Here is a 23,247-nt window from a genome sequence, read left to right on the forward strand (position 1 = left end):
ACTTTAATATGAGTGATCTACTATTGGAGGCATTGACTCTATTAAGGAGACTTGAGAGAGTGGTTGTAGTAGTGTGTTTCTGCTGGGTCCCAGCCCATTCAGGTGTGAGAGGGAACGGACTTGTAGACCAAGTTGCCAAATGGGCTTTAAACTAGATATAATTGATATTTGTGCTATATTGGGTAGAGGCTAAGATCATTTTTATAGACGTGTAGAAGAGGTGGGACTCCCGAGCACTACGGTCGGTTTATATGCCCTTGCAAAGAAAGGTCAGTGGAACAAGATTCAAAAGGCGGGACAGGGTGGGGGTTTATTAGAAGTTAGTAGGGCTCTTTTTTTTCATGTTCTTAGGTTGGCATTTATATGCCCTCCAAAGAAAGGTCAGTGGAACACGATTCAAAAGGCTGGACGGGGACGGGGGTTTGTTAGAAGGGCTCTTTTTTTCATGTTCTTAGTAGTACATGATTAGGTAGGAGGGTTTTGTGTTTTTGTTTGTTTTCATCATTGACCATTGTTTTTTGACAATACACTCCAGTACAGTAGGTGGCGCTATGCACTTCTAACGTCTGTTTGCAGACCGCCATAGAAGAAGAAGAAGTTGTAGCTTGAAACTAGCCACACACCGCAGTTTGGTGGTGGTTGCATGCAACATTTTAGCTAGCTACAGCAACATTTCATATTTGCAGGTAAATGCACCATACTTTGTAGAAGTCTATCATAATTTATGTTTGAATCATTAATATTATATTTTAATAAAGTTACTGTATTAGAATTAGTTAGCTAGTGATTTAGTTTGACTGCTAGTTTGCATAAGGCAACGTTAGCTTCGTAACGTTAGCTAGGAGATAGCTAATAGCTAGCTAGCTTCCAATACGCTAACGTTAGCCAGTAACGTTATTAGCGGTCTCTTTGCAGAGTCATAAAACATTATACGCTTACCATGCAAGTAGCGAGTTATGTCTATTGTATAGATATTATTGAGATCCTATATATAATAATGGGCTAACATGTACCTATCTAGCTTTCCAGGTAGTTAGCTAAATAGCTAGCATTAGCTAGCTAGCATTCTAACTTGCAAAAATGGAGACGCCAGGTGAGGCGCGCCAAAAGGCAGCAACGTTGCCATAGCCAAACAAGCTAGTGGTTATTACTAGTTATCACAGCCACAGAGTCAAAATGGCTATATCGTAAAAAATAATGAAAACAAAAATGAACTTTTTGGGCTTAAATTAGGGTTAGGCATAAGGTTAGCAGTGTGGTTATGATTAGGTTTCTAATCAGATTTTACGATCAATTGTATAAATAGGCGGGGTTTAGCCATAAATGTAATTATTCCATTGTGGCTGTGGTAACTAATGACAACTGCTAGCTAACGAGTACCAAACTTTAGATAAATTGACCTAGCTAGCTAACTAGATATATGCCTTCACTTGTGTGATCTCGTGGTCTAGAATAGCGGATCCACAATAAACTAGCAACTTGTGGCTGTAATTTCTCAAACCTACCACCACATTTGATTTGACATGAGTACCAATCGGTTGTCATGTGAGACTGAAGCAAACCATTGTTTTTGTTGTTTCGTTTCTCTTAAATTGTGATGTTAGGTGCAGTATGGAACCCTCAGAGCATCCAGAAACCTCAGCCACTTTTCAAATGGCCAATGAGAATGTACATCTAGACCTGCTATCCACACAGACTGATATGGACCTGTTTTCTGGGCACACTGATATGGGCCTTCTGCCTGCTCAGACTGATGAAGGCCTACTGTCTGCACCGAGTGATATGGACCTGCTGCCTGCTCAGACTGATGTAGACCTACTGTCTGCACAGAATGATATGGACCTGCAGCCTGCACAGACTGATATGGAGGTGGCCTACTCTGGCTCACTGGGAACAGAGGGACACAGTGGGGAGCAGCAGGCCCTTGACGAGTTGACAACCTTTCTCACCCAATCTGAAAGAGAGAGGCTGAAAACTCAGGACAGTCTGAGCATCCTGGGGGACCCAGACTCACTGGAACTGTCCAAAGTCCAGGTGGAGGACTTTTACAGCCGCACAGTCCTTCCAGAACCATCAGACTTTCAGGAACCCTCAGTCTTTCCAATGCCCTCTGTCCTTCCAGAACCTTCCGTCCTTCCAGAATCCTCATACCTTCAAGAACCTTCAGGCTTCTCAGAATCCTCAGTCTATCCAGAACCCTCATACCTTTCAAAACCCTCAGGCTTTTCAGAGCCCTCAGGCCTGCCAGAACACTCAGACTTCCAAGAGCCCTCCGGTTCAGCCACAGGCCTCAGTCAGGATGAGTGGGGCAGGCAGGGTCACACAGAAGCCTGGTCAGAAATGGGAGCTGAGCCTGGAACAGACAGACTGGAGGTCACCGAGGGAACTCCGACTGTAACTGGGACACAGATGCCAGGGACAGGAGAGGAGCAAATGGACATAGTGCATGAAGATCCCACTGCATCTGTTCAAGATGAAGTTGATCCAAATATGCCTTCTATAGTCAGCGTAGAGAGCTCACACTCTGAGGATGGTCCAGGCAAAGAGGAAGCCTTATCATTCTATGGATTGGTGCCAAAGGTAGAGGGCACAGCAGAGAAAAAGAGTGAGAAAGAACAGCCTGTGGGGGGCGGTATGTCCCCACTATCATCCTGGGCCCAGCCATTGACACCAGGTGAAGGTGTGTAGTAAGGAACTTTAGGTTTTTAGGCTCATAAGTTTATTAACTTATGTCACACATACATAGAAGTCTCAGTGCCACATAAATAGTTTGAGAAGGATAAAGGGAAATGCAAAACTTGATTTAGGCTTAATTACACATCTTTGAGAAACGATTACCAATCACGTCTTCAAATAGCCGGGTCAGTTTACATATAGTCTGCATCTACTATGTCATGAACAGCCTTTAGTTACTGATGATCGATTGTGTTTCAGCTGAGGAACAACTTGAAACTGAGGTCGCCGTCGAAGATCCAAATGGTCAAAAGACTACGGTAAAAAAAACTTTCGGTGAATTCTAGACATTTTCTGTAAAAGTAAGTTAATTACTGTTAGTTACTCTTCTCATTTATTGTAGGGGAGAAAGAGAGGTCGTCCTAATCGTGGAGAAGTGAGGAAAAATACGCAAAACATGTCTGATGGAGGTAAAACGTCTTTCGTAAATCTGCTTAGCTAATTCATTTTTACCTCTGTCTCAACTATCATTATGTAGGTCTATTTTTCCAATTATATGATTATCACGCTGATCTAAATGCGTTGTCTTCTGCTGCAGACCAGCTAACGGACAGCGGTTCTGACGATGCAGCTGATGATCCGAGGGACACAGACTTTGACCCCGCACGGTTTGGCCTCCGGCGCTCCACCAGGGTCTCCCAAAGGAGCCAGAGCACTCCGCCCCCCCGCCTCATTTCCCCGAAGTTGTCTGGTCCTGCCTCTACCCCTGCGTACACTCAGAGGTCTGGAGGACCCCCTCCACCCCGGCCGCCACCCCCTCGCCAGCCTACTAGGGTCCTCTGTGCCAACTGCAGTGGTATTCTGCAGAGCGGACAGACTGCCTACCAGCGCAGGGGTCAGCCTCAGCTCTTCTGCAGCTCCACCTGCCTTAACTCCTTTGGCAAGAAAGCCCCCAAGAAAAAACCCTGTGCTTTCTGTAAAAGGTAAGCCTCTCAATAGATATTCAATGAATGTGTTCTTAGTTTCTGCTATTCCTTCCAGTAAGGACAGTGGATTTTATAACATTCCTCATGCTATTTCATAGTAAAGTAAGTGTTAACGTTGTGCATCGTTTTGATCTCAACAATATTTGTGAAATTTACCTCAAGGTTTGTGTCTTCTATTTTAGGGACATGGGGAATAGAAAGGACACCATGCTTGCACAGGTTGGCCAGTCACAGTCCTTCCAAGAATTCTGCAATAGCACTTGTCTTTCCCTGTATGAGGCCCGGCTGGAGAAGGGCCCGACACAGCCCCCAAAACCAAGTGCCCCTGCCCAAAGATGCAGCGTGTGCAACCACATGCGTGAGGTACCAAAGCTTTCGCCATAACATTTTAGATGATGAGCTCCCAGCCATAGCATATCTCTTAGTTGTCAATCAAATGTATTTGGTGTCAGTCAAATGGGTGGGCAGGCAGGCAAGTTCCCATTCAGTTGTCAAAACGTGGGTTGGGACAAGCATGCGTTGGCAGGCAAGCTGCAGAATGGTGAGCAGGTTACTTTTTCCCCATCGTTTATCTGCAATTTTGACGGCCAACTACAAGCTGAAAAAGTTTGAGGGTTTATCTACTGTTCCCTCATTAGATTTTAGCTAATCTCGCTCTGGCTAACATTAGTTGTTGATCTGGTTGTTTTTGATGTACATAGGCACTTGAGGGGGAGAGAGCCTACCTTTTCATGGTTGTTTGATCAATAGGGCTGTAAAGTTCACAAATGTAAGAGGACTCCCGTCATGTTTACATATTTGCAGAAATCCATTCAGGTGGCTTTTGGCGAAAGCTTTCTAATAAACGTAAGTCTCACTGTTGCTACTGCCTGTAAACACACAGTCCAGTTCAAAGTGAATGATGGCAGGCCCGTGTGGCAAATGGCTTATTTGCATATAGTCCTACTGTTGCGCTCATTGGCTATGGTGCACCAGTCTGTGTAGAGTTCAGTCCTGGACAATACATATATTTCTATTAGGTTTTATTTACTGCAATGTCTATTAATTGTCCAAACGCATGGCTGCTTTTTAATAAATAAATAAAATGTATTTAACCTTTATTTAACTAGGCAAGTCTGTTAACCTTTCTAGCGCGCCCCTCGACAACATTCCGCTGAAAAGGCATCGCGCAAAATTCCAATTTTTTTTTTAGAAATATGTAACTTTCACATATTAACTTGTTATGGCTGCAATCCCACTAACGGGATAAGTGTCATCAACAACAGCTGAATAGCATAGCGCTACATTCAATAAATATTACTACAAATATTTATATTCATGAAATCACAAGTGCAATATAGGAAAACACAGCTTAGCCTTTTGTTAATCCACCTGTCATGTCAGATTTTGAAATGATGCTTTACAGCGAAAGCAATCCAAGCGTTTGTAAGTTTATCGATCGCACGACAAAACATTAAGTACACTTAGCATCAGGAAGCTTGGTCACGAAAATCATAAAAGCAATCAAATTCATCGTTTACCTTTGATCTTTGGATGTTTTCACTTAACGAGACTCCCAGTTATACAACAAATGTTCCTTTTGTTCCATAAAGATTCTTTTTATATCCAAAATACCTCAGTTTTGTCGCGTTATGTTCAGAAATCCACAGGAAAGAGCGGTCACGACAACGCAGACGAAAATTCCAAATAGTTTCCATAATGTCCACAGAAACATGTCAAACGTTTTTTATAATCAATCCTCAGGTTGTTTTTAAAATATATAATCAATAATATATCAACCGCAAATGTCTTTCACAGTAGGAGAGGGAAAAGCAATACCAATCCAAACTGTTGCGCGAGCAAAACTCGTATGACCACTTGACGCAATGTTATCGTTCTGGCTCATTTTTCATAATAAAAGCCTGAAACTATGTCTGAAGACTGTTGACACCTTGAGGAAGCGATAGGAAAAGGAAAATGTTCATATCCCTTTAAATCCAGCAAAGGGAGGCTATGGAACATGGAGTTTTCAAAATAGAAGCCACTTCCTGTTTTAATTTTCCTCAGGATCTCGTCTGCAATATCAGTTCTGTTATACTCACAGACAATATTTTGACAGTTTTGGAAACGTTAGTGTTTTCTATCCAACACTAATAATAATATGCATATATTAGCAACGGAGATTGAGGAGCTGGCCGTTTACAATGGGCACCTTTTCATCCAAGCTACTCAATACTGCCCCTGCAGCCATAAAAAGTTTTAACAAGTCCAATACAGCAAATGAAAGATAAACATCTTGTTAATCTACCCATCGTGTCCGATTATGTTAGATCACCGCCAGTTGAAAAACACACAGCCATTTTTCCAGCCAAAGATAGGAGTCACAAAAAGCAGAAATATAGATAAAATGAATCACTAACTTTTGATGATCTTCATCAGATGACACTCATAGGACATCATGTTACACAATATATGTATATATGTTTTGTTCGATAATGTGCATATTTATACCCAAAACTCTGTTTACATTGGAGCCTTATGTGCAGTAATGTTTTGATTCCAAAACATCCGGTGATTTTGCAGAAATTCTCATAATAAACATTGATAAAAGATACTAGTGTTTTTAACAGAATTAAAGATAGACTTCTCCTTAATACAACTGTGGTGTCAGATTTTTAAAAAACTTTACGGAAAAAGCATAATCTGAGAACGGAGCTCAGAACCCAAAACAGCCAGAGGAATATCCGCCATTTTGGAATCAACAAAGTTAGAAACGACACCATAAATATTCACTTACCTTTGATGATCTTCATCAGAAGGCACTCCCAGGAATCACAGTTCGACAATAAATGACTGATTTGTTCCATCATTTCTGTCAAATAGCCACTTGTTAGCGTGTTCAGCCCAGTAATCCATCTTCACGAGGCGCAGGCACTTCATCCAGACAAACTCGAAAGGTTCCGTTACAGTCCTTTAGAAACATGTCAAACGATGTATGGAATCAATCGTTAGGATGTTTTTAACATAAAACATCAATAATGTTCCAACCGGAGAATTCCTTTGTCTTCGGGAAAGCACTGGAATGAGAGGTAACTCTGTCGGGAGCTCTCGTCATGAGACCAAGGCTCTCTGCCAGACCACTGACTCAAACAGGTCTCATGAGCCCCTCCTTTTATAGTAGAATCCTCATTCAAGTTTCAAAAGACTGTTGACGTCTAGTGGAAGCCCTAGGAAGTGCAACCTCATCCATATCTCAATGTGTATTCGGTAGGCCAAGCTTTGAAAAACTACAAACCTCAGATGTCCCACTTCCTGGTTGAATTTTTCTCAGGTTTTCGCCTGCCATATGAGTTCTATTATACTCACGGACATCATTCAAACAGTTTTAGAAACTTCAGTGTTTTCTATCCAATACTACTAATAATATGCATATATTAGCATCTGGGACAGAGTAGGAGGCAGTTCACTCTGGGCACTCTATTCATCCAAAAGTGAAAATGCTGCCCCCTATCCCAAAAAGGTTAAGAACAAATTCTTATTTACAACTACGGCCAAACCCGGATGATGTTGGGCCAATTGTGCGCCACTCTATGGAACTCCCAATCACGGGCCGGATATTAATCAGCCTGGATTCGAATCAGGGACTGTAGTGACGCCTCTTGCACTGAGATGCAGTGCCTTAGACCGCTGCACCACCCTGGAGCCCATATTACTTTGGAATATTCACAAACAACATTAATAAAAACAATGTTTTAAAATCTGAGTAGTCAAACCAAAGTTTATTTGTCTTGTGCGCCGAATACAACAGATGTAGACCTTATAGTGAAATGCTTACTTACAGGCTCTAACCAACTGTGCAAAAAAGGTATTACGTGAACAATAGGTAAGTAAAGAAATAAAAACAACAGTAAAAATAACAGTAGCGAGGCTATATACAGTAGTGAGGCTACGTACAGGCACCGGTTAGTTGGGCTGATTGAGGTAGTATGTACATGTATATATGGTTAAAGTGACTATGCATATATGATGAACAGAGAGTAACAGTAGCGTAAAAGGGGGTGGCGGGACACAATGCAGAGAGCTCGGTCAGCCTATGTGCGGGGGCACTGGTTGGTCCGGCCAGTTGAGGTAGTATGTATATGAATGGATAATTAGTGACTATGCATATATGATAAACAGAGAGTAGCAGCAGTGTAAAATAAGGGTTGGTGGGGGGCACACAATGCAAATAGATGGGGTAGCCATTGGATTACCTGTCCAGGAGTCTCATGGCTTGGGGGTAAAACTGTTGAGAAGCCCTTTTCTCCTAGATTAGTAGCTTTGTATTCTTTCTGGGTGTGTGTATGAACAGATTTTAATATGATTTGATGTTGCTAAAACGCTGTCAGTTCCATTTAAATAGACCAACAAGAGTTCCAAACCTCTCTGCCGAAACCAGTTAGTTTTCAGTTTTCCCGTCCCACTCAGACCACTCCCAGACAGTCCTATCATAATTTTTGCTTGACTATTTTATTTGCAAACAATCAGTAAGGTACTTAATTGTTACATGAAAATGATTTGATATTGAGATAGAAATGGTGGCATTGGACCTTTAACACAGTATGACTACACTGCCACAATGCTTTGCTTATGGTTTAAAATGCTGTAGGCATTTTTGTTAGTCATACATTATATTGAAGCTATTTTAAAGACTGCAGCGTCTACTCTAGCAACAAGTCAACATTTTATGCTTACCTTGAAAAGCTGGCATAAGCCTTACTTGTTCTGATTTGAGTTTCCCCCACCATCTGTTAGTCATTTGTCAATTTGTACAATAAAATGTATTAAAAATAAGTAGGCATTAAATAAGTAGGCACTTTTTAATGCCAAGCACTGCAAAACCACACAATAATGTGATTATGGTATACCTTCTTTAAAGTTGTCTTTCTGTTGGAAATGCTGGTTCAAGATCTGGTTCAAGATCTGATCAGCACGCTTCAATTCGAGCTCAGTCAATGTAGTGTATGTGAAGTGTTTGTCACGTCATGGGCTTTTCCCAGAAGTAGTGACAAGGAATACTTAAACCCTAGTGACACACATTCCACTGTCGCCTCATGTCAATATTTCATCATTGAAAAGATTTTGTGTGTAACTGGATCTATGCTGGGATTATGGAGTCTGCATGAGGCAGGAATTCTGTCAAACTTTGAAATTAATATCGACAAGTTTATGCTGCTATTGAGTCTTTTTGCATGCTATGAGCAGGCAGCAGAATAAATTATAACCAACTACAAGATTTTGGTCGACTAATGGGAAATGAAAAAGGGTGGCATTATTTGAAGTTAGGATTGGTAGAATTCAGCCCCGAGTTTCTTACCTTCCTTCCCTCTTCTGCCTCAGATCAACCATGAGGTAACCATGGGCAACATGATTCACCTGATGTGCAGCGATGCCTGCTTCAACCGTTTCCGCGCCACCAAGGGCTTGAAGACCAGCTGCTGTGACGCGTGTGGCACCTACATCAACACCTTCACCTCCCGGGCTGAGTACCTACTGCATGAGGGCCAACAGAGGAGGTTCTGCAACTCCTCCTGTCTCAGGCTGTATAAGATGGTGGGTGCTTATCTCTTCTTGAATGTACAGTCCTGTACTATTGAGCGATACGAGAGTGATTTGTCTGCTTTGTGTTTAATCAAAGTGTCGTCTTTGATTTCAGAAAAACACTAAGGTGCTCTCGTGCCAGTGGTGTAGGACTCTGTGTAAGAATTTTGACATGCTGTCGAAAGTGGATCAGTATGGCAAGACCAGACATTTCTGTTCTTTGTGCTGTATCGCCTCACATAAAGTTAAAACTTCTGGGGACACAGGTACATTCTACTCTCCTTGTTTACTACTGTATTAATTCACCTTTGCTTAATCTGAATGTATTAACGTGATGTCTGACTGTGAATGGCTTTTCACTATTATTACATCTGCTTCTTTTCCAGTGCCCAGTGAAGCCTGCAGTTCCTGCAAAAGAAGCCCCTCTGAACCTTACTACTGTAAAACAAATGAGGCCGTGTACGTCTTCTGTAGCCCTAGCTGTTGGAGCAAATTTCAGGTTGGATAAATCCATACCCTTAATAGAGTTTGGACAACACTACAACCTACAGATGCATTGTCCAGTATTTAGTCACAACATGGTCTGCCAGATGTTTATACAACACTTTATTTTGTGTTAAATGTACATTTGAGTACCTCAGTTGTTCAACCAAAAAAATTGGTCATGGATTCTGAAAGTGAAAAAAGGGAACCGTTAATATTTACAGTGTGATGCACAGGCTTGGCCGTAGGTGCCCGTTAAGCAGAAAATGCTAGTTAAAATGCAGACCAAGCAGCTGCAGTGGGGAGTTCAGCCTCACTTCTGGAGCCCGTTAAAATAAAAACTCATCATTAAGCTCTTTAGTGTGGAGAGGGTCACCCTTTGAAAGCTTTTGCCTTTATTCTACCGAAGAACCTATGAATTAGGGCTTGGTCTGTTTCTGCAAAAACCTTGCAATAAAATGTCTGAGAATGAGACATTCTTGAGTCCCTCTTTGATACTAGTTCTGTGGGGTTGCTTGTTGTTTTTTTGCCTTGGCTTAATGTTTGCTGCTCATTCTCTTCTTGTTAAATCTCCAATTAAGAAATATACTCTTCTTCACAGAGCAACAGTCCCAATGGAGACCTCTACTTCAACTGTCTCTCTTGTCATAACATGTTCAGTGGGGTACCAGAAATCCTAGACTGGCAGGTAATCAAAATGTGCATTTTATATACATTGTGCCAAAAAAAGTGGTTTAGTGAAAACTGTTCTTTTTTTCCAGACTACTTCAAGAAGTACATCCACGATTCTGTGTGGTCCTGTATGGCTCAGTTGGTAGATAATGGTGCTTGTTACACCAGGCTTGAATATATTATTATTTTGCTTGCTTTCAGGACTCAATATATCAGTTCTGCTGTAAGGAGTGCTGTGAGGACTACAAGCGTCTGAATGGTGTGGTTTCCGTGTGTGAGCACTGCAACCAAGAGAAACTGCTGCATAAGAAGATAAAGTTCTCTGGGGTGGAGAAAACCTTCTGCAGTGACGGTTAGGATGATGCATGCATTTCTGTGCTCATTTTTATATGCAATAGATTGTCGATTTACATGGAAACACTTTACTGTGTCTCTAGGCAGAGACTTATGTTTTTTTGTTGTCTTTTTTTTTTACCAAGGTTGCATTCTACTGTACAAGCAAGACTTTGCTCAACAACTGGGCCTGTGCTGTATAACCTGTACATACTGTTCTCAGACCTGCTCACGGGCGGTCACAGAGGAACAGGATGGCAACACATGGGACTTCTGCAGCGAAGATTGTAAAAGCAAATACCTCCTGTGGTACCTGAAAGTATGTCCGAACAATAACAATGCCATATTTACACCATGACCATATGACTGACCCTGAGAAGTTTTAAATGGCTGCCGGTACACAGGCTGCATTCAGTTCACCCTCTTTTCACTGTGCATTGTCTGTTGTATGGTAATATAGACACTTTTTGTTTGAGGAATGATAGCTTCAGAATGTATGGGCTAAACTAGCACAATATTGTCATCATGACAGAATGAATCCAGAACGTGCATGATTTGCGATGAAATTGTGTTACGTTGTAGCCTGGTAACAGAGGACACTGCTATGTGCTGTATGTATGGTTTTTGTGTGTGTTTTGAGCTGTGTGTGTTCTCTTAGGAAGCACAGTGCCATGCCTGCAAGCGGCAGGGGGAGCTCCTGGAGACCATCCACTGGAGGGGAGAGATCAAACACTACTGTGACCAGCCGTGCCTCCTACGCTTCTATAGCCAACAGAACCAGCCCAACCTAGACACCAAGCAGGGCCCTGGGAGCCTGCTCAGCAGTGCGTTTGCTTCACATATACCAACACATGCAAACACAACACCCATACTGTATTTATCATAAACCCAGTCCATACATGGGAATTGTTTTTTCTAAGTATGCTGTGTTGTAATATAATTGTTTGTTTGATTTTCACTGTTTGACATAATGTTACAAAGTTACTGCTATTGTTTTTGTGATTTCCCTAAAATCTGTAAAATGTAAACACATGTTCGTCTCAGTAATTCGCTGTTAAACTTGTATATGTTTACTGGATTTACAGCTCATTCCCCAGAGTCTACACCTCCCCCTGCAGCTATAAAGACAAATGAAGTAAGTGTGCTTTTTGACTTGCTGCTCCAAAAGTTGGGGGGAAATGCTACCGAAAGGACACAAAAATAAATTTGAGCTTGGCTTTTACCACGCATACAAATGTATTCTCTGCTTGAAAAAAAACATGATTGGATTTTGAAATAAAGCAAAGAGCTACTTTTCTCAAATTTCTGCTGAGTGAACATCCAAACATTTATTTATGTCAATGTTTTGTTATTTCAGGCCACAGGAAGAGGCCTGAAGAGGACTGTAGCCAAGCCTGCTCCTCCCTTCACTCTACCTCTCTCCCAAAGGAACAAATCCTCCATGTGTAAACCCATGATGGCCACTACTGGTGTTGCATGTAAACCTGAGATGAAGTCCCAGAGTTGCCAGACAGGTAATGGCGAATGTAATCCCATGTCCCTTTCTGTAGACTGGTTGGCTGACAAAATAACGAAAATGATGCGCATTAATCAATGATTCTGAATGGTCAGCTAGCAACAATGACAGGAAGATGCCAAGTGGGGAATCGCAGGTGGTTCGTTTCAGCCCATTGTAGACTATATGACCAAAAGTATGTGGACTCGTCAAACATGTCATTCCAAAATTATGTGAATTAATATGGAGTTGGTCCCCCATTTGCTGCTATAAGATCCTCCACTCTTCTGGGAAAGCTTTTCACTAGATATTGGAACATTGCTGCGGGGACTTGCTTCCATTTAGCCACGAGCATTGGTGAGGCCGGGCAGTGATGTTGAGCGGTTAGGCCTGATTTGCAGTCGGCATTTCAATTCATCCCAAAGGTGTTCGATGGGATTGAGGTCAAGTTCTTCCACACTGATCTCAAGACACCATTTCTGTATGGACCTCACTTGGTACATGGGGGCATTGTCATGCTGAAACAGGAAATGGGGGCCGGTTGCAGACGATTTTTACGTGCTTCAGCACTCGACAGTCTCGTTCTGTGAGCTTGTGCGGCCTACCACTTCGCAGCTGAGCCATTTTTTCTCCAAGACATTTCCACTTCACAATAACAGCACTTATAGTTGCCCGGGGAAGCTCTAGCAGGGCAGAAATTTGACGAACTGACTTGTTGGAAAGGTAGCATCCTATGTTGTTGCCATGTTGAAAGTCACTGAGCTCTTCAGTAAGGCGATTCTACTGCCAATGTTTGTCTATGGAGTTTGCATGGCTGGGTGCTCGATTTTATACACTTGTCAGCAATGGGTGTGCCTGAAATAGCCAAATCCACTCATTTAAAGGGGTGTCCACATAATTTTGTGTGTGTGTGTGTGTATATATATATATATATGTGTATATCTTGATACCATGTCTTATTTTGACTGTCGTGTCGAATTTAATTCTAGCTAGCTAACCAACAACTGTAACGATGTAGTTGAGACTGCTCATTGTATGTTTTCAATTAATGTATGTTTTCTATAAACATTTAGAGACTAAATATAGTTTACATAGTCAACATTCTAAGCCAACCCTGTCTGTTTTGCCCCTTAGTTGCTCACACAACAACCAACCCATCTATGGGACTCACTAACACTGTATTTAATATTTAAGATCTATTCTTTTAAGAATCAATAGGTGTATATATCATTAATTTATAAATCCAAAAATGGATATTGCAGCTAAGGATTCTAGCTTTAAACATAACATCCCTATGCATATGCTAAGAGCTTTATGTTAAATCAGGCCAACAATTATATATTATATTAGCAATTGCAAAAAAAAGCACCTTCATGGTTTTAATAAATGTTGTCTGGTTGTTTCAGATGATTTCTTGCAGTCCCCACCTGTGGTGTTGCCAGTCCCTGTACCTGTGTTTGTTCCTGTACCTTTGAATATGTACTCTCAGTACACTCCCATACCAATGGCCCTGCCTCTGCCGGTGAGTTGGTTTTGTCTAGGTCCTGTTGTGTATTGTGCAAAATTTACTCTAGGCTTATCATCATTAATTTAGAGTCTAGAGTAACTCTTTGTTTCCAGCCAAACGTGTTCCTTATGGGTGCCTACACACGGCTGCAATATGTGGTTCTCTAGAGTGACTGTCCTATTTGTCTGCTTATTGTTTTTCTCTTTATTCTCTGTTAGATCCCTGTCCCCATGTTCCTACCCGTCACACTGGATCATATCGATAAACTTGTGGAATACATAAATGACCTGAAACTCCAGATCCCGTCTGATCCACTGGAGGCTGACATTCTGGCCATGGCAGACATGATAGCAGAGGAAAATAAAGGCAAGGGCTCCTCCGGATCTCTCTCTACTTAGTCAACTTGCCATTGATGTTCTAGATATAATTATTGTAACTATATGGTGGTTATATGTGTTTATTTAGATCTGGACAGTGATCAGAAAGCAGGCCCGTTGCTGAGGGACTGCACCTTATTTGATTCTTCATCCCAAGATGACATCCTCTCCATGGCCGTCAATATGGCTGATGTACTGACTGAGCCAGGTCAAGACCCAGTAGATGAGCTCACCAAAGGCAGGTTCAAGCTTTATAATATGTCATGTCTAATGCAGGGGTCTCCAACAGGTTGATAGCTCGCCAAACAATTCTGAAAGTACATGCATTTTTACATGCACGTTCCACAGCAAACTGTCATAAATAAATCTCCTAAGTATCAGACGCCGCAAGCTCCTTGCTACTATCTAATCAATGCAACATTGACATCCCACCCCTGGTTAGCAACTATTGGCTTAAAAAGACAAACCTAACACAATATCTGCCAATTCATTTCCAGTAATATTTCCCCTGTCTGTGTGGTGCGCAAGCTTGTCTATCACTCTGTGTAGCCAGTTGATGTGATACAGTCTACTGGGTTGAAAGAAATACTTTCCCCAGAACCTTCTCAATTAAATGTTAACTGCAAAGCAGGCTTACCTGGCAGAAGTATTTCATGAGTTAGTATACCATTTGTTATTTGCCAACTTTGCCATGAAATGAGCAGCAGCGGTACAGAACCATCCTAGACGGCACATTCCTCACTCGCAATTAAAGGCCCAGATGCTCAATTAAAGGGCCATTGCACTCAATCTAAATGTATTACTTTTCTTCCAGACCTACACTTTTTATTTTGGTTTGATTTATTAAGCATTGGCATGGACTCCGAACATCCAATGTCATTTTTTTCTATGAACAATTGTAATTTTGAGATTGAAAAATATATAAAACCAGAAAAAATAAAACCAAGAACATAATTTGGGAAAATATAAAACAGAATTTGGGGTGGGGGTCACAGATTTGATAGGGCCCCACTTAGTGTTTTATTAAATCCTTAAGTAATCTAAGTAACACAACAACAACAAAAACATAAAAATCTGTCAGTTTAAGCTAGATATGTTTATTTTTTTTACATGGGTTTTATCTTAATCCACTGCAGTCGCACATGTCCGCCTTTCTGCATCTGCGGTGAAAGGTGGCCAAGCTACATCGGTGTTTGTCAAACCATGAGACCAAAAGTCTAATGTCCAAACGGTTTGGCCTAGAAAACTAATATGACCACTCTGGAAAGATGAGACTCACAAACACGATTGTCTTCTCCATTTTGCTTGAAGTCGGTAATGCTGATGTGCCGACTTCTGTCTGTCGTGTCAACCGTTTTGGCTAAAAACTAATATGACCCCACTGTGGAAAGGGGAGACTCATGAACACGATGGTGGCTGAAGGCAACCCATACAAATTAAAGGAAGTTTGGAGGTAATTTTGTGCCAACAAAAACCAGCGGTTAGTTATGTGTCCCCAAAAAATATTTCCTGAGGTTTCTTATCTCCTAGATATAGGATAGACACTTCAAAACCTTAATCATTATTATTTTTAATTTTTTTGCTATTTTTGAATGTGTTATTCGGTTCATTTCTGTGGGCTATAGTAGTAAAGGCCAAATTTTATATTTTATCAATGTTTTTTTCATCCCTAAAGGGGTCTCAAAATTCCAAATCAAATAGATAAATGCCTCATATTCCATGTTAGCTTAGTAGAAATGCCCCCAACGACTTACAGGACCTGGGGAAGAGTTGCAGGGGAAAAGAGAAGAACATTGTGCCTATTTGAATGTTATAAAAAAAAAAGTAGTAGCTCGCGAGATGTTTCGTTTTTTAAAAGTTGTTCTAATGCGGTAAAAGGTTGGAGACCCCTGGTCTGATTAGTTTGCTTTGCTGCCTGAGATGTGTAAACGTACACTATAATTGCACACACTCTGTCAACAGTCTATGATATATATATTTTGTGTCCATTCTCATTTGTGTTCTTTAGCTTCCCTGGACCTGAACCCCAATGTTGATTTCCTCTTTGACTGTGGGATGCCGCCTCATGCTACTTCAGCAGAGCAGAGCGCCGACGTCACTGTTCAGAAGGTATAAATAAACACAGCCTATAATACAAGCGTATTTTGTCTGTTTTTTTCTAGACCTTACAATGACTATCATTTTGTATTGAATGAAATAGTGTCATAAACGTTCAGCTTATTTGAGAGACGCAGTGGAATCGCATAGGATGCTGGGCATCAGGAAAAAGCTGGCACCAACATGAGATGTCTTGGTGTCAGACTTACTGGGGAAAAGTGCTCATGTTCTGCATACTTAGACAGCTGCACCAGGGTCCCAAAGGTGAAATGGCTGAATAACAAATATATCCCTGGCGGAAGGCGGGCAGGCATGGTCCCCAACATGCAGCTCATGTAACATAAGGCAACAGTCACAAAACCTACCAGATGGACTGTTTACCAATGAACAGTGTCCTTAAAACAAGAGAGTATTTGACATATATACTGAAATGTTTACTTTTGCGCTTTGGCAGTCTCTTGGACCAGACAAATTCTTAATGATCAATGCACGTGTAGAATTTATGTAATGGGTGCACTCGGAAGAGAATATGAGTAACTAACTAACCAACTACAGTAGCTACCCCTTAACAGGTCATAGCAGTGTGATGTCTAATATAGGCTTTGTGTCACAGGGACCCAAGCGTCAGGCCATGTCAGAGATGACCCTACACGATCCCCTGGACAGTCAGCCTCTCGGCGCTGGTTTGAACAGCTCCCTTGGGGTTAAAGCCTGGAGGTCATGGGCCCAAAGCAAGCACTCTGACACTGACTACAGAAAACGTAGGATATCTCTTGACTGGAACTTTAAATGTACCTGTCTTTGATAGCTCTGCTTTGAGTTTGATAGATCTCCTGTGAGTAAAATGGGCTGTAATGTTTCAATGTAATCCTGATAATAAAGTGCCTGTAATTTTCTCCCTTATAGAGAAACCATTAGACCTTCTCGTGTGTAGTCCTGAGGAACTGAACCATGGCCTGTCGCAGTTTGTCCAAGACATTGTTCATCCTAGAGGGCCATGCTACAAACCTGACAGTGTATTTTACCTCTGTCTTGGGATTCAACAGGTCTTGTAGTTAATATTTGCAATTTGTGGAAGAGGGGCTTATTCAAATCTTACATGATTTTATTTTTTTATTATACAGTGTTCAACTAAAACATTTGAGCACAGTGGTCTTGTCTTGTATATTTTCCAGTATCTCCTTGAAAACAACCGGATGGTGAATATATTCACAGACCAGTTATATGTCACCTTTGCTGAGGAGCTGAATAAGATTGTCAGCCAATGGCTGCCTTCCATGTCACCTAATGGTGAGTTCATATTTCTATTTTATTTTCACACATTTTGTCTGTGTTGTATTTGGGGTGTAAGTAATGTGTTTGGGTGCAGGTGGTCTCGGTTCTCGTGTCCTGGAGGAGCACCTGTGGGAGTGTAAACAGCTGGGTGTGTACTCTCCCTTTGTCCTGCTCAACACTCTCATGTTCTTCAACACCAAATACTTTGGTCTGACCACCGTGGAGCAGCACCTCCAGCTCTCCTTCTCTACAGTCACGCGCCAGGCCAAGAGGAGGTCTACACCACATGGCATGGTCAAGTCGTCTAGTGTCTGCTACCACCCAAAATCACAACACAAGAGAACAAGTAAAGGTAAGAGTTTGTGTGACTAGCCAGGTTTCTATCTAATTGATATATGCGAATATTATAAAATCTGCATAAAGAAAATGTGCTTTTTCCCACCAGTGGTGTGTTTCCACCAAACAGACTTGTTGCAGATAAGTCAGTGTGTGTGTGTGTGATGGCGTAGTGGACACAACATACTTTTCCGCTTAAGTTTTCATGTACCGAATAAAAATCGAAAGTTCAATGTGTTTCCATTGCATTTTCAACTCTACTGATAGTTTTGTCACAAACTGCCTACTCTGGTCTTGGCACGTGTGCTGTAGCCAACAGCTCTCAGATACAGTGCAGGTAGGCTAGTCTACATGATGAGATTGCTATGGATAAGAGTGCAAATATTTGTCAGCAGCAGTAAAGCATTGATCATCATGTCACCAGAATAAGACCCTCGATATTTATTAGAAAGGGGCATTAAGATCACCGTGCACTTTAACCACCCTGTAAAGTTCATCATAACTTATTTCATCTGTAGCCTAATAAACTGCATGCTTTCCCGAGTTTTAGTGAAAGAACCACACACCATATCATTGCGTGACTCTTAAGTTTACTTCTATATGATGGTTATTATGTCACTATTCACACATGAATGCGTTTCCACGGCCATTTCTCGCATAATTAATTATACCGACATTAAAAAGATCGCACCGTGTCGAATGGACAAATTATCTGTCCGCATTTATAAAATTGTACCGAAACTATATGTCTCCATCACAGCTGTTGTGAATTTAAAAAATGATGGTACAAGTCACAACAACATTGTCGTTAATTTGTAATTTTCATGTCTGAGATTTGATTTGGTATAAGAAAGCCCAGTGAATGAGAAGTGTTAATATGCTCCTTAGCCCAATGGATGATTGGCTAGTTGTCATTCCCAGTAACCAATGAGAGATTGTGTTGCTTTGGGTCATGGGTCATGACCCCAGCTTGGGGTGGGGGGAAGCAGGTCACCTATCTTGAGTTGTACCACATTTCAGCTGAATGACAGGGGGCCTGACCAGGGCTAGGGTATGGAGTCATTTTACATGAATATCTCCAACTAGGTGAAATTAAATCTTTGAGTTCATATTTAGAATGTTTGAAAGTCTAGTATAGTGTTATGAGGTCCAGTTTAGTGGTAAGAATGTATTTTCCAAAACATCCTAAAAATACTGTGCTTGTAGATATCATACGCTATTTCCAACAAAACATATTTTCAACTTCAGTAATTTATATAATTTGTATGTATGCATTGTAGGATCTTTGCCTTTATCTGCTGAGGAATGATTGTTGACATTTGTCTTAAACCCAGGTTATAAGAGTGGCTTTCTCTTATTATTAAATCCCCTTATCACTACAGTTTTTTTTTTAATGCAATTAGATGGTGATGGGCAATTCTCTTAGGCAGGACCACCACTCTTAAACATGGTCCTGCTGACCTCAAAGAGCTTCCATTGAAAATAAACTGTTAAACTGTCTTCCAGCGATCAAATAACATGGTGCTAATGAGTTGTACTGCTTGGAGACCAACTCCTGTGAAATTGTCCTTGTGCCCGTTGTTTATTTAAAACATATAGGTTAGCCTAGACCCACATCTCCATCCTACTCAGTGTTTTTCTGATTACTGGCATGTTCTGACTGAAACATAATCACGTGTTTTAACGTAGGTCTATTTTCAACTTGGCCTGACCATTCTCTGGATATCAGTGTCACTAGCTAGATTCCTCAGGCTTTGTAGGTCAGTTTGAAATGGATCAGTTTGGTACTACTTTGGTGGTTTTATGCTGATGTATAAAATTTAAAAAGAGGATTTTAGTGTGACATTGTCACCTGTTGACAGTTGGTCTTCTATGAGTGATTGTCTTAACTATTCCAAATAACAGTGAGAGAGCTGTTGATGTAGGAGAAGGAAGTTGTTGCTCCCCCCCGGTTGGTCCATACTGCTATTCGCAGTGTGTCGGACAGCTATTTATACCGCAAAGTGGAGTTCTTTGAAGAGCTGCTAAGCATGGGAGGTGTACCATAGTATGCGTCTTACTGGCCCTGGCCATACACACTACAAACGCCAACCCCTGGCCTGCCACTGTTTGGGGAAAACCAGGAAGCTAAAAGGAGCAACTCTTGAGTTGTGCAACATGATATACGAGTAGAGAATCACTGACTGAATGTCTGAAAAGTGTTTTGAAAAGTGTTGGATGAAACATGTGGACTTGTGACCTTCATGACAACCAAAAATACCTTTTTATGTAGGAAAGACCTTGTCCATTGCAAAATAATATTGATTTTAATAACCTTTTTATAGTATGACAGACAGTGACATGAAAAACTAAACTGTTCCCCATAACTGTCTGGCGATCAGCTTAATCAGTTTAGCTTGGCACTAACTGTAGCCAAGTGTTAAAATAAACACCAAGGGAAGTGAAGTGAGCGTGTACTCTGTTCTGTTTACACACAGAGGGCGGCTTGGGAAAGAGGAAACGGGATGAGCCTTCTGAGCTGGAGCAACAAGAGAACCGGTTGAACCCTCTCAGATGCCCAGTCAAATTCTTTGAGTTCTACCTCTCCAAATGGTAAGCAATGTAGACTGGCCAAGTACGCACAACTGAAACGCCAGTTGAAGGACTATCCCTGGGTGTCATAGATTCTGAATGGGTTTGATACATTGCAATGAATAAATTAAACTGTATAGTTTCCTTTGTTAGATTCACATATGGTGTCTGTCTTTGTGTTCCTACAGCTCAGATGGTGTGCGGAGCAGCTGCAGTGCGTTCTACCTGCAGCCAGAGAGCACATGTATGGCTGAGAGTCCTCGCTGGTATTCTGACATCCCCATGGACAAGGGCAGGCTGGGAATTATGCTCAACAGGATCCTGGCTGTCAAGGATGTCTATGATGAGCACCCGGGAGAGGGAGACATGGACTGACAGCCACGCAACAAGTTTATATATTGATGCTGATGTGGAAGCCGCTAGCACAAGTTACTTTTTCCATTTTTTTTATTTAGTAATTTAGACGCTTTATCCAGAGCGACTTAGTGAGTGCATACCTTTTCGTACTGGTCCCCCGTGGGAATCGAACCCACAACCCTGGCGTTGTAAGCACCATGCTCTACCAACTGAGCCACACAGGACCCACAACCCTGGCATTGTCCTAACTACAATGCCTTTAGTTGTTCCATGGTTGTTATATCACCCCTACACAAATAGTTCATTGAGCATTTCCCCCATAGAATTACCATTGTAGCTAGATCTGTATAGAAACTATATTAGCACTGCCGTATACCACCCTCAGTTCAGATAATGTATTTGGAACGCTTAGGTACTTTGGGCATCGTCAAAGACAACTAGTTGAAAGGTCTGGTTTGTATTGGAAACCCATATATTTGTTTGTTATGAAGTGTGCAGAACAGCTGTATAAAAGTACTTTACTTTAGTTCATAAAACTATTTAATTGACACTGCATTTAACTCCCTATGCCAGCCTCACTGGATTTTGTTTCATTCAAAAGCTTAATGTTCATACACTGATAACATAAACAGTCATGTTCAACTTAAACACATTAAATCTGTGTTTACCCTGTGGCCAGTGAGGTGGAAACCATTTATTGCTGCCGGAGATGTTCACATGTACAGTATCAAGAAACTCATAGTCATGGCAGACCTTTTACTTCATAGCTAATGTGTATATATGTTGCCCCTCATCATTTCTTATTGTTACAATCATATAACCAACCGTTCATTAAACCACACAGAAGAAGCCTAACTTCACGATAGAAATGTTTTAATCCTGCTTAATTGTCTTTCATTTACAAACTTACGGTTTAATGCATTTTATGTCCTGAATGTCTTGAGAAAAGTTGATTATGTACTATAAAGTTTATTTTCTGTCTTTTTCTAATTGAAGGAATCAAGAATGAATGTCTTGTACAAATTCTTCATAAACAACAGTTCACTATTCATGGTTGTAAAATCAAATGCATGCTTTATCTTAACAGACAAATGTAAACTTTCTAGTGGGTAGTCTGTGCCAAAAGCATTACACAGACGAGCAATTGCTTTGGTATTATTTCCCGTCAGAATAATCGGCATATTATGGGTTCATAAGGAAACAACTTGTTTTGGAACACTGAAATATTATACTGTGCATGGCAAATGTTTGGCTGATGAGAGGGAACCTCCAACAATTACTGTTTGCATACCCAAACTAACTCCTTTATGAAGATTTGTACTTCGATTGGCCTCTCTCTTTGCAATCAGACTCACTGGCAACCCTCTCCAGTTAGCATTATGGCACTTGTCCTTTACCTCTGGGAGTTGTGCAAGTCAGACTTGGGTCTCGTCGGTTGACCAAGGGATTGTTCTGTACAGTAACATAACTGAAGAAGAACAGGAGCCCACCTCTGTTTCTAGCACAACACATGGCATCTGACATCCTTTTCAGATGAAGTTACATTTTGAGGAGTGAAATGTTTCATGAGAATTAACTACCTTGAACAATTAAACAAAATGATCATATGCCTCTACAGAAGGTTTTTGTTACTGGCCCCTGACAAATGAGGTGAACTATCCTGTTTTTTAAGTCTGTTTTCGCCCCTCAAATTCCCACTTTAGAAGGTTTCTTATTCACGTCAAATCTGGTATACAGTGGGGCAAAAAAGTATTTAGTCAGCCAACAATTGTGCAAGTTCTCCCACTTAAAAAGATGAGAGGCCTGTAATTTTCATCATAGGTAGTACACTTCAACTATGACAGACAAAATGAGAGAATAAAAATCCAGAAAATCACATTGTAGGATTTCTTATTCATTTATTTGCAAATTATGGTGGAAAATAAGTATTTGGTCAACAACAAAAGTTTATCTCAATAGGTCAAAAGTTTTCTGTAAGTCTTCACACACTGTTGCTGGTATTTTGGCCCATTCCTCCATGCAGATCTCCACTAGAGCAGTGATGTTTGGGGGCTGTTGCTGGGCAACATGGACTTTCAAAGTCCCTCCAAAGATTTTCTATGGGGTTGAGATCTGGAGACTGGCTAGGCCACTCCAGGACTTTGAAATGCTTCTTACGAAGCCACTCCTTCGTTGCCCGGCGGTGTGTTTGGGATCATTGTCATGCTGAAAGACCCATCCACGTTTCATCTTCAATGCCCTTGCTGATGGAAGGAGGTTTTCACTCAAAATCTCACGATACATGGCCCCATTCATTCTTTCCTTTTTACGGATCAGTCGTCCTGGTCCCTTTGCAGGAAAAACAGCCCCAAAGCATGATGTTTCCACCCCCATGCTTCACAGTAGGCATGGTGTTCTTTGGATGCAAGTTGAGTTTTTACCAAAAAGTTATATTTTGGTTTCATCTGACCATATGACATTCTCCCAATCTTCTTCTGGATCATCCAAATGCTCTCTAGCAAACTTCAGACGGGCCTGGACATGTAC

At 41.2% G+C, this 23,247-nt stretch overlaps 1 protein-coding gene and 1 non-coding gene across 2 annotated transcripts; one reads left to right on the forward strand and one right to left on the reverse strand.

Moving 5' to 3' along the window:
- Positions 1-588: 588 nt before the first annotated feature.
- LOC109892582 (zinc finger MYM-type protein 3) lies at positions 589-22,336 on the forward strand. Its single transcript, XM_020485226.2, has 25 exons — positions 589-686; positions 1,605-2,680; positions 2,935-2,993; positions 3,077-3,143; positions 3,272-3,656; positions 3,842-4,022; positions 9,018-9,230; positions 9,334-9,484; positions 9,605-9,717; positions 10,303-10,389; positions 10,575-10,725; positions 10,853-11,025; positions 11,365-11,530; positions 11,792-11,841; positions 12,064-12,220; positions 13,608-13,723; positions 13,927-14,074; positions 14,174-14,323; positions 16,094-16,194; positions 16,796-16,943; positions 17,089-17,228; positions 17,358-17,472; positions 17,552-17,809; positions 20,271-20,385; positions 20,553-22,336. Exons 2-25 carry the CDS (start codon positions 1,612-1,614, stop codon positions 20,737-20,739), a joined length of 4,500 nt encoding a protein of 1,499 aa, XP_020340815.1. The 5' UTR covers positions 589-686; positions 1,605-1,611; the 3' UTR covers positions 20,740-22,336.
- On the reverse strand, positions 20,872-20,947 carry trnav-uac (transfer RNA valine (anticodon UAC)). Its single transcript has one exon. It is a non-coding gene; the product is annotated as a tRNA-Val (tRNA).
- Positions 22,337-23,247: the final 911 nt, after the last annotated feature.

This window comes from Oncorhynchus kisutch, linkage group LG6 (assembly GCF_002021735.2).
Source record: "Oncorhynchus kisutch isolate 150728-3 linkage group LG6, Okis_V2, whole genome shotgun sequence".
Lineage (NCBI taxonomy): Eukaryota > Metazoa > Chordata > Actinopteri > Salmoniformes > Salmonidae > Oncorhynchus > Oncorhynchus kisutch.

What these genes read in the sequence shown, in the direction of transcription:
- LOC109892582 (XM_020485226.2), top strand. Translation starts at nt 1,612, where the DNA reads ATGGAACCCTCAGAGCATCCAGAAACCTCAGCCACTTTTCAAATGGCC. An exon ending in CAAATGGTCAAAAGACTACG is followed by an intron (nt 2,994 to 3,076) that starts GTAAAAAAAACT and finishes CATTTATTGTAG; the next exon opens with GGGAGAAAGAGAGGTCGTCC. An exon ending in TAAAACTTCTGGGGACACAG is followed by an intron (nt 9,485 to 9,604) that starts GTACATTCTACT and finishes CTTCTTTTCCAG; the next exon opens with TGCCCAGTGAAGCCTGCAGT.